Below are 11,253 nucleotides of genomic sequence, written 5' to 3'. Positions count from 1 at the left end.
TGGGGGATGGACAGCAGAGAATAGGGCGGAGGGAAACATCAGACAGGGTAACTTATAACAAAACTATAATAATTTATGAACTATGAAGGGTTCATGAGGGAGGGCGGAGTGAGGAGGGAGGGGGGAAATGAGCAACTGATATTAGGGGCTGGAGTAGAAGGCAAATGTTTTGAGAATGATGAGGGCAACAAATGTGCATATGTGCTTGACACAATGGATGGATGGATGGATTGTGATGAGAATTTTATGAGCTCCCAATAAAATAATTTAAAATTTTAAAAAATGAAATAAAAATAATGGGCCACCAAACCATTTTAAGAGGTAGCATAAGATCAAAAGCAGATGGTCCTGAAGGAAGAAGTTCAAATTGCACTGAAGACATTAGTGAAAAACAAAGCACCAGGAACTCACGGAATATAAATTTGAGTATTTCAAAAAGTTGATGAAACACTGGAATCTCTCACCACTTAAGCCAAGAAACTTAGAAGACCTCTACTTGGCCAATCAACTGGGAGAAATCCACACTTGTATCCATTCTAAAGAAAAGTGACCCAACACAACAGGGAAATATTGAACACCCTGACATCACATGCAAGCAAAATTTTGATGAGGACAATTCAATAATAGTTTCAGCAGGATGCGGATAGGATGCTGTTGGAAATCCTAGCTGGATTCACAAGAGGACAAGGCATGTTACTGACACCAGGCAGATCTTGGCTAAAAATAGAATACCAGAATACCAGAAAGATGTTTGTTTCCTTATGTTTCATTTATTCTGCAAAGGCATGCCCCGGTGTGAATCATAACATACTGTTAACATTAAGAAAAATGTGAATTTCATAAAACTTAATTGTGCCTTTTCAAAACCTGTACATAAATCAAGAGGCAGCCATTCAAATAAAACAAAGGAATACCACATGGTTTAAAATCAGGAAAGATGTGCTTTAGGGTTATATCCTTTGACTAGACTTGTTTAATCTTTATACTGAACAAATACTCAGAGAAACTGAATCATACGAAGAACAAACATCAGGATTAGAAGAAGGCTTATTATCATTGTGCAATATGCAGATGACACACCATGATTGCTGAAAGTGAGGAGGACTTAAAGTACTGGGTGATGCAAATGAAGGGCTGCTGTCTTCAGTATGAATTAGAACTCAGTGCAAAGCAAACAAAAACCCTCATACCTGCACCAATAGGAAACATAATAAAAAATATAGAAAAGATTGACGTTTTCAAGGATTAAATCTTGTTTGGATCCACAACTGATACCCACAGAAGCAGCAATCAAGAAATAAAGTGACATATTACATTGGAAATTTTGCTGCATAAGACCTTTTAAAAGTGTTAAAGAGGCAGGAAGTCACTTGAGGACTAAGGTGCACTTTCATGGACTGCCAGAAGTACACATGAGTCTGTCTCAGAAGAAACACAGACCTAATGTGCTTGAGAAAGGATGAGGGTGAAACTCATTCTCATGTACTTTGGACAGAGTGTGTTTGCAAATTGCCTTGAGCATATGAATCAGTCTATCTCACCTCCAAAAAAGAGATGGTTTATGCTCTTTATGGATATGTGAAGGGTCAAAATATCCCTACACAGATACATCAAACCCAAACGTGACCATGACACTTAAGCTTGCCCTGTCTGAAAGGCCAAAGCATGGCTGTTCCATGTCCTTTGGGACATTCCCGTGTTTTCTAAAAGATTCATTCCTGCAATAAGAGTGTGCAGTGGAGTAATAAATTGAGGATTCTTACTCAGAAAGAGACATGGGTCATGTAAAATGGGTTAAAGATATGAAATAGGAAAACCCTCTAACTTAAAAATCGGATTAAGAAGGGTAGTTCTCCAAGCTTGGAGAATGGTGCCCTCAGCTTGAAAAGTCTACCTGCAATCTGTCTGCCACTATGACTCAATTTGGTGATGACATTGCATTTGACATGGCAGCTCAGCAAAAATCTTTAGACTCCCTTGCTAGGTTTACATCAAATATTAGAATGATTCTTGCTTTCAGTTTAGCTCAGCATGAGGGAGTCCTTGCCATTGCAGATACCTCTTCCTGCATCTGGGTAAATATCTTAGGAGAAATAGAACAAGATGTGAGATTATAAGCCAAAAGTACCCCTTATATTCAGTATTGCCTTTTTTGATATTTTTAGTTAGTTACCCAATCGTATTGGCTCTTAGCTAAATACTATATTACGAACTAGCTTAATATCTCTAATTTCCTTATTGATTCTTTAATACTTCCCCATCCACCAACCTCACAACACCCCCCAAAAAACAAAGAAACAAACAAAACTCTCATCAAGTCAGTTCTAACTGAGAGCAACCATCCTACACAAAGTAGCTGCCCCTTTGGGATTCCATGACTGCCAATCTTTACTGTAAGACAAAGCCTCATTTTCCCCCCACAAGTGGCCTCAAACTTTCAAACTTGCAGCTAGCAGTCCAGTGTGTAACTCACTACACCAGCAAGACTCCTTCCTACTCAGGATGCGGTTGTTAGGTGCCCCTGAGTTATTCCCACTCATGCTGACCCAATGTACAAAGGAAGCATTGCCCATCCTGCACTATCCTCCAATTGCTGAGCCCTTTTTCAGCCACTCTGTCAGGCTATCAGGTTGAGGGTCTTCCTCTTATTTGCTGATGCTCTGATTTACCAAAAATTATATCCTTTTCCAGGGACTGGACTCTCCTGATAATATGGCCATCCATGTGTCTGAGGAACAACCTGGTGGTACTTTTCCCTGGAAAGATTTGTTTGTTCATCTGGCAGTTCAAAGTACTTTCATATTCTTTGCCAAAACAAGAATTCAAATGCACAAATTCTTCTTCAGTCTTCCTTTTTAATTGTCAATTTTCACATGGATATCATGCATATGACATGATTGAAAATACCACGGCATGGGTTAGGAGTTCCTTATCCCTCAAAGCGACTCCCTTCCTCTTCAACACTTAGAGGTGTGGTAGGGGAGCAGCCTTACCCAATGAAATAAGTCACCTGAATTCTTAACTACTACTATACTAATCATTTTTTCAAAACAAATCACTGCAATCAAGTTCATTCCAACTCAAAATAGCCCTATAGAACCGAGGAGAACTGCCTCTTTGGGGTTTACCAGGTTGAATTCTTTATATAAGCAGAAAGCTTGATGTCTGCCTTCCCCTGCCCCCTCCAGAGCAGCTGGTTTTGAAATAGTAGTTTCGAAATTTTGACTTTGAGCTTAGCTATCTGACACACAATCTGCTCCACCACAAGAGCATCTTATAATAATCATAGGATTAATTAGGTGCTGTGTATGGTGCTTTCCTAACACTTGCAACCAGACCAAAACGCCTTTAGTTAGGCATAGACTCATGTATTTTAAGGACACTGAATTAGTGTTCTCTCAGAATGCTCAGAAAACTGAAAAGAACCCATCCTTGTTTGTTGACTATTTTGCAATGATGCTGTTGTTCAAGCTCATGCTGAAATGTTCCTCCAATATAAGCTTGTGTGCTGACATAACACCCGCAGGGATATATTCACCCTGAAGATGAGACTCTTCAACTTGGGAAGGTGAAGGAACTTAAAATTAAGCCTTTATCCCACAACCACCCACAATCAAGCCATATCACAAGAAGATAGATGCACACCAATGTACATAGCAGCACAATTCACAATAACAAGAAGACGGAATCCACCTCAATGTCCATCAGTAGAGGAATTGCCAAGTAAACTTTGGTATGTACACACAAACGAATAATTGAATAATGACTATATAGAAGATAATGTATAATGATGAAACTGTGAAACATCTTTTTGGCATGTACAGGTTTGGAAAACACTATGCTGAGTGAAGTTCATCACCAAGGAACAAATATTGTATGAGACCATTGGTGCTACAAAAGAAAAAATCAAAACAAAATTATTCATACCAGAAGAATTTTACTTTTATGGCCATGTGGTAGATGCAGGGGGCGATGGAAAGCTATAGGCTAGCAGATAGTAAGACAAATGTGAACTTGGATGAAGGGCCAAAATAGCACTCTATAAGAGGGAGAAGATTTTTACAACATGGGGCAGAGCAACCTTTGGTATGTTTCATGTCGTTCAAGTTGCTGAATAATGCAATGAAGATCTGAAATATAAAACTCCCACCGCATTCACAATAAAATATCATTTGTTTTTTTGTTTTTAATAAGCAAGAGACGACCTAAAATGACCAGGTATGTTTTAAAGGGTACCAGTGGAATCTTTAAAACTGAAAAAAATGTAGTTAAAAACTCACTTGATGAATTGAGTATTATATTAGACAAAGCTGAAGAGAATTTGTGAAGTAGACTGAAGCACAGAGAAAAAGGGGGAAAAATTAGGTAGACTAAGACTGTAATATCTTTGTATAATTAAAGGCCTAATAAAGAGTAAATAATCAATTTATCGGTGCTGAAAATTTAATTAAATAAATAAAGACATAATCCAACCATAGTAAGCACACCCTAATGAAGGCTAAATATGGTAATGGGACGGGAGGAAAGTCAAAGGGAATAGAGGAAAGAACTGAGGGCACAGGACAGTTGTAGAGGTCTATACACAGGCATGTATATATGTAAATACATTTATATACAATGACAGGGGATAAAGTTAGGTACATACATTTATTTATAAAGTATCATGGTAGCAGACAGACTTTGGGCCTCCACTCAAGTAATCCCTCAATTCAAGAACAATTTGTTCTACTAACACAGCACTCTGTGATGTTCATCTTCCCTGACAGATCGCTGAAGACAAATGGGTGCATAAGCAATTGTGGTGAAGAAAGCTGATGGTGCCTGGCTGTCAAAAGATATAGCATCTGGGGTCTTAAAGGCTTGAAGATAAACAAGTGGCCATCTAGCTCAGAAGCAACAAAGTCCACATGGAAGAAGCACTCCAGCCTGTGTGATCATGAGGTGTCAATGGGATCGGGTATCAGGCATCAAAGACCCAAAACAAAACAAACAAAAAACATATCAATGGGAATGAGGGGGAGGGCAGAGTGGAGAACCAAAGCCCTTCAGTAGTCAATTGGACACTCCCTGTCAGAACAGCCACAAGGAAGAAAAGAGCCAGTCAGGGTGCAGAATAGCACTGATGAAACACACAAGCTTCCTCTAGTTCTTTAATACTTCCTCCCCTCCATACCATGACCCCAATTCTATCTCACCAATGGTACAGATATGAGCATAAAACACAGGGAATCCAGAACAGATAAACCCCTCAGGACCAATAAGGGGAGCAGCGATACTAGGAGGGTAAGGGGGTAGGGGGAATGGAGGGGAACTGATCAGAATGATCGATGTGTGACCCCATCCCTGGGGGACAGACAGCAGAAGTGTGGGTGAAATAGGACAGCATCCAGTGTAAAACACGAGAGAGAGAAAAAAAAAGGAAGAAAAGCTTATAGATTGTTAGGGAGGGGGACAAAGGAGGAGCTGATGCCACAGGCTCAAGTAGAAAGAAAATTTTTTGGAAAAGATGATGACAACAAATGTAAAGATGTATTTGACAAAATGGATATGTGCATGGATTGTGATAAGAGTTATAAGAGCCCCCAATAAAATAAAATATTTTTAAAAAGCAGATTAGGCATAGAAGTGAGCAAGCACAAATTGAAAAAGATTGATGCTACATGACTATCAAAAAATAATCAAGAATATTTTCCCCCATAGACATAAAGAAACCAATTAGAGCTCAAGCAGTGAATTTAGATTTCTAATCTCCTAAATTGTGAAGAAATAGACTTCTGTTTGTTAAAAATAATAACAATAATTCAAAATTACTATTATGCTTTTGTGTTTTTCCATTCGTTTAAAGCAGTAATGAAAGAAGACAGAGTTTGTCCAACCCCCATTTCACACTGAGGAGTATTGATACAGCCACATTTTGTAGTACCTTGCTTCTTGCTTTTTAAGTCAAAAGATTCATCGAGACCTCGTGTGGAGTTCAGATTCAAAACAACAATGATACTGAGTTATTTGTCAATCTGTGAATTGTGCCTGTTTACTAAGTTCCTCATCATTTCTTCAAGAAGACTCCCTACATGACTTACCTAAGAGTTCCACCAAAGGGTTCCAACTCCTTTTACTTTCTGATGCACCCAAGTATTCAGCATGTTGAAGGGAATTTTCAACTTACAACTTCTGAGAACTACCTGTTTCATAAATAATCTCAGATGAGCACGAAGCCTGTAGGTAGCAATGTTTGACTTAGCCTCCTTCACAAATGAACCAGTTATGCGGGGAAAGGGGGCTTTAAATGCTCACAAACCTTTCTGTTGCATTTTAGAAAGTATACTTTGCAAAGTGTGCAAACAAGAAGAGGCAAATAAGACCAAGCAAACTGTACATACTATTCTCATGGGTGACAGAGGCAAGGGAAATGATTTTAATTGGTGCCCTGCTTAGGCTGCAAGTCTATTAATCCTGTGAGACATTTTTATACCAAGGAAGGCAGAATCCTGACGTTGGCATAGAGATCATTTCCAATCCTATTATTTATTAAGCAACATATTTCCCACAGCAAATGAACCCTACCTGGGGTACTCTGGGAAAGGCTCACTGGTGCCATCGAGTTGATGCCAATTCATAGCAACCATACAGCACAGAGTAGAACGGCTCCTGTTTGTTTCCGAGACTGTAGCGCTTTACAGGAGTAGAAAACCCCACCTTTCTCTTGGAGAACTGTTGGTGATTTCTAACCGCAGACCTTGCCATTAGCATGCCCGCGTGTCACCAGTATACCATCAGGGCTCTTTCAGGGAAGATACCAGGAAAAGAAAATACCCAGAAGTTGTGAACCAGAGTCTCATCAAAAAAGAGAGTCCCAACCCTCTACCTTCTTATTTTAGAACAAGTTGTCATTTTGATGAAGTAGATCACTTTAAGAAGACTTTGCTAAGACAGGAATATAAAGATGTTACATCTATAGCTTCCCTTTTTTGTCTCTCAAGTATGTAGGTTCTTGGAATTAACATTATTTTTTTTAAGATAGGGCAGAGAGAATGTGAAAATAAAAAAGGTAAGGAGATGAAAGGAAAAAAGGAAAATTGGCTTAGACAACTTCTAAAGGATAAAAATATGCAATCATGCCAAAGCACAATATGAAATTACTGCCACCCTCTACAGCCCACATCACCGCCTAGGAGCAGTTTTCTTTCCTGCCTTGGAATTCCAAAAGGTTATAAGCACTTGTCATTTTTTTCTTTGAAATATATTTATTGTTTTATTTCACAAAATTCTGTGCTACAGAAGTAACGCTTTTAGAGTGGCTAAAAGACACCTGGCTGTGGAGAACATGGTTTCTTGATGTTGTTAAGTGTCATTGAGTCGGTTCTGACCCGTAGAGATGTCATGCACAGTTCGGTGCCATCTTCACAACGATTCCTATGCTTGAGCCCATTGTTGCAGCCGCTGTGTCAATCCTTGTCTGTGAAAGTCTTCCTTTTTCCCTCCCCCTCCACTTTACCAAGCAGGATGTCCTTCTCCAGACACCAGTCTCTCTTTACAACAGGTCCAGAGCATGGAAGACTAAGTCTCTGTATCCTTGCTTCTAAGGAGCACTCTGGCTGTATTTCTCTCAACATGGATTGGTTTGTGTTCTTAGTGATCCATGGTATGCTCAGCATTTTTCTCCAACATTCCAATCCATGTGTCAATTCTTCTGCTGCTGTCTTCCTTACTCAATTTCCATGCATATGACACAAATGAAATATAATGACTTCAGTCAGAAGCACCTTAGTCACCAGTAACTTCCTCACTTTTCAGTTCTCTAAAAAGGTCTTGTGCAGCAGATTTACCTAATGAAACCCATCATTTGATTTCTTGTTTGCTCTTCTATGAGAAATTATTGCAGATCCACACAAGACAAAATCCTTGACAACTTCAACTTTTTCTCCATTTATCTTGATGTTTTCTATTGGTTCAGCTGTGAGGATTGTGGTCCTCTTTACATTGAGTTGTAATCCATCCTGAAAGCTGCAATCCTTGATCTGCATCAGCAAGTCCTTCACGTCTTTGCTTTTCAGCAAGCAAGATTGTTTCATTTGCAAGTTGAATGCCTTATCATAGGAAATAAAACACAAGTAAATATCTTCGCGATATTCTCACGTTTAAGTTAAGATCCATCTGACATCAGCAATGATATCCCTCATTCCACATCCTGTTCTCAATCTGCGCTGCACCTCTGAAAGCTCCTTGTCAATGTACTGCTGTAACCATTGTTGGATGATATTCAACAAAAATTTACTTGCATGGAATATCTCTGATATAGTTCTATTATTTGAGCATTCTGTTGGGTCACCTTTTTTTGCAATTGGTACAAATATAGATCTCTTCCAGTCAGCTGGCCAAGTAACTGTATTCCAAATTTCCTGGCACAGTCAAGTAAATGCTTCCAGTACGTATCAGCTTATTGAGATATTTCAATTGGTATTCCACCAATTCCTGGAGCCTTCGTTTTGGCAAATGCTTTCAATTCAGCTTGAAACTCTACAACTGCGTGACTCATAACAAACTATGGATGACCTAAAGAAGGATGGGAATTCCAGAACACTTCATTGTGCTCAATTGGAACTTGTACATAAATCAAGAGGCAGTTGTGTGAAAGGAACAAAGATATACTACATGGCTTAAAACCATGAAAGGTGTACATCAGGGTTATATCCTCTCATCACACTTATTCAATCTGTATGTTCAGCAAATAATCAGAGAAGTTGGATTATATGAAGAAGAATGTGTTATCAGGATTGGAGGAAGACTTATTTACAACCCGTGATATGCAAATGACAGAACCTTGCTTGCCAAAAGTGAGGAGGACTTGAAGTACTTGCTGATGAAGATTAAGGTAGGATTGCAGCCTTCAGTATGGATTATAGCTCAATGTGCTGCAGACCAAAATCCTCACCACTGGACCAATAGATAACATCTAGATAAAATAGAGAAAAGGTTGAAGTTGTTGCTTGTATCCATAATCAATGATCATGGAATCAGTAGCCAAGAGGTCAATAGATACATTGCATTGCATAAGTCTGCTGCAAAGGACCTTTTAGAGTGTTCAAAAAGCAAGGATATTACTTTGGGAACTAAGATGTACTTGACCCAAGCAATAATATTTTCAACTGCTTCATATGCATGTGAAAGTCGAACATTGACTAAGGAAGATGTTAAATGCTTTTTGTGTAGGTTGCACTTCTTCCTTCAGCGAGATCAGTTCTTGATCAGATGTTTCCTTCTGAAATGGTTGACTGTGGACCAGTTCTGTTCACTACAGTGATTCTGTATATTCTTTCCATCTTCTTTTGATGCTTGCCTTCACAATTCAATATTTTACTCACTCAGGCTTGAGCACTTTGGGGCTAACAGTTTTTTGATCCATAATTCAAAAAATCTTTTGGGTGGAAAAAGGGTAGAAAGAAGTATTTGCAATGTTTATCTTAGAAGTCACTGGGATCCACAAAATCGTAATTTTTATTAAATTCTCAATTATTGACTTTTAATAGATATCATACTTTATTGGCACTGTTTTGTTCAATATTTCTGTTATTACCACTAAAAGGTGGAGAAGAGCTGGTAGCAGCTCAAAGGGATATCATTAAGAAATTGTCGAGACAGCTCTGAGCCCAGCTGCCGCAGTGTCCTGGCATCTCATGGTTCCAGATTTGGGCGAGGGGTCTGACAGGGCCTTCAGCAAGCCAGGTTCATGGCTATAGAGGCCGCTTCTTCCGCATTGGCAGTCAGGGCCTTGGGGCTGGCCATCACCGCATCATACTGGGTCTTCTTCAAGGGACTCTCTCGCCCCCTGCTCACCTTCTTCCATCTGGCTAGGCAGCTGCGCATGAATTTTCCATACTTCTACATGGCAGGCTCCGTAATACTCAACAACCGCTTGCAGGTACACACATGGAGCTACAATTGCAGGGCAGGCGTTTGAGCCAGGCCTGTAGGAGGACTCCGTGGGGACCAGAGGGAAAGCAGAACTAACTGCACTCAGCTTTGCTCAAGGTCCCAGATGAAAAGAAATCAGAAAAGCGCAACACAGGACATATGCGGTCCCGAGAACAGAGGAACACTTAAATGAAGACCCACAGAAATATGTAAAGAAGTCATCCATCCTTAAATAAAAATAGGACGAACTCAAGAATGTGAACAAGGGCGCAATTTAAAAGACTGCTAAATGATGTATGTATGGAATCTGAAAAGAGTTGTATGAGTCCCTAATAAAATGATTTTTTAAAACGCCAAATCGCATAGAGATAAATAACTTGGACTTTGAAATAATATGTAAACTAACTTTGAAAAAATAAAAGGCTACTACATTTTTTTCAGGAAAATAAATGATGGTAAACGGAAGGTAAAATTTAAATTGGAGATCGGTGAACTTCAGGAAATTGGATTGGATTGTATATAATACATTGAAAGTTTAAGAAGCTGAAGATCACAGAAATGTAATACGGAAAGGACACAATTCCTCCCACAAAGAAAACAATAACAATCAGAGATTGAACAAATCATTTGAAATCTACTGAAAAGGCATTCTCCAAATAATAAACATAAAATGTTCCAGGATTGTGAATGTAAACAAATGGATTCTATTTCAGTCTCCCTTTGAGTCGTAGTAATTGGATCAAGACCTTGAAGCCAAAGGCGAAAATCCAATCAAAGACAAAGTTTAGTATTTATTTAACGTTTAAATACTGGAAAATTATGATTTTTCATTTTTAATGGAACACATACAATGTGTTCAAAAATAGCAGGTAAATATTGTTGGCATTTGATCATGCAATTGTATGGAAGAAAGTTGGCCATGGTTTTTTGTGGGGGGTCGGTAATTGTGTCCTTATAAAGTAATAATTGAAGTGACCCTATGTGTTGAGAAGAAAGATGTATTTTACTGTTTAAAGGGGTCAAAGTAAAATGCCAATGTAACTATTGAGGAAGAAGGGGAGACTGGCCTGAGGTCCACTGGAAATGCCTAGAGAAGGAAAGATGAAGGGGGATGTGTTAGTCTAGGTACTTTGAAGTAACAAATTCACAGAAACTCATGTATAAGAGAGAGTTTTACATAAATATTAAGTGTGTATCAAGAAAAAAATCCCAACCCAGTGCTGCCCAAGCCCACAAGTCCAACATTAACCCATATGTCCAAAGCCAATCCACAAAGTCCTCCTCCATCTCACAAAACAGATGCAATGATGCCAACTGCAGGAGGAAAGCCGAGTCAGTGAA

The 11,253-nt window shown here is 39.0% G+C and overlaps 1 protein-coding gene across 1 annotated transcript; it reads left to right on the top strand.

Annotated features, from left to right (window-relative positions):
• Positions 1–9,727: 9,727 nt before the first annotated feature.
• On the top strand, positions 9,728–9,958 carry LOC101662512 (small integral membrane protein 10-like protein 1). The gene has a single exon (XM_004715007.1). It carries the CDS (start codon positions 9,728–9,730, stop codon positions 9,956–9,958), a length of 231 nt encoding a protein of 76 aa, XP_004715064.1.
• The last annotated feature ends 1,295 nt before the right edge of the window (positions 9,959–11,253 follow it).

The sequence above is a fragment of the Echinops telfairi genome, unplaced genomic scaffold (genome assembly GCF_000313985.2).
Source record: "Echinops telfairi isolate 266 unplaced genomic scaffold, ASM31398v2 ScPeMD7_7416;HRSCAF=8454, whole genome shotgun sequence".
Taxonomy (NCBI): domain Eukaryota; kingdom Metazoa; phylum Chordata; class Mammalia; order Afrosoricida; family Tenrecidae; genus Echinops; species Echinops telfairi.
Note: the sequence above shows the minus strand (reverse complement) of the source record. Positions and strands in the feature narration are given on the sequence as shown.

What these genes read in the sequence shown, in the direction of transcription:
- LOC101662512 (XM_004715007.1), top strand. Translation starts at nt 9,728, where the DNA reads ATGGCTATAGAGGCCGCTTCTTCCGCATTGGCAGTCAGGGCCTTGGGG.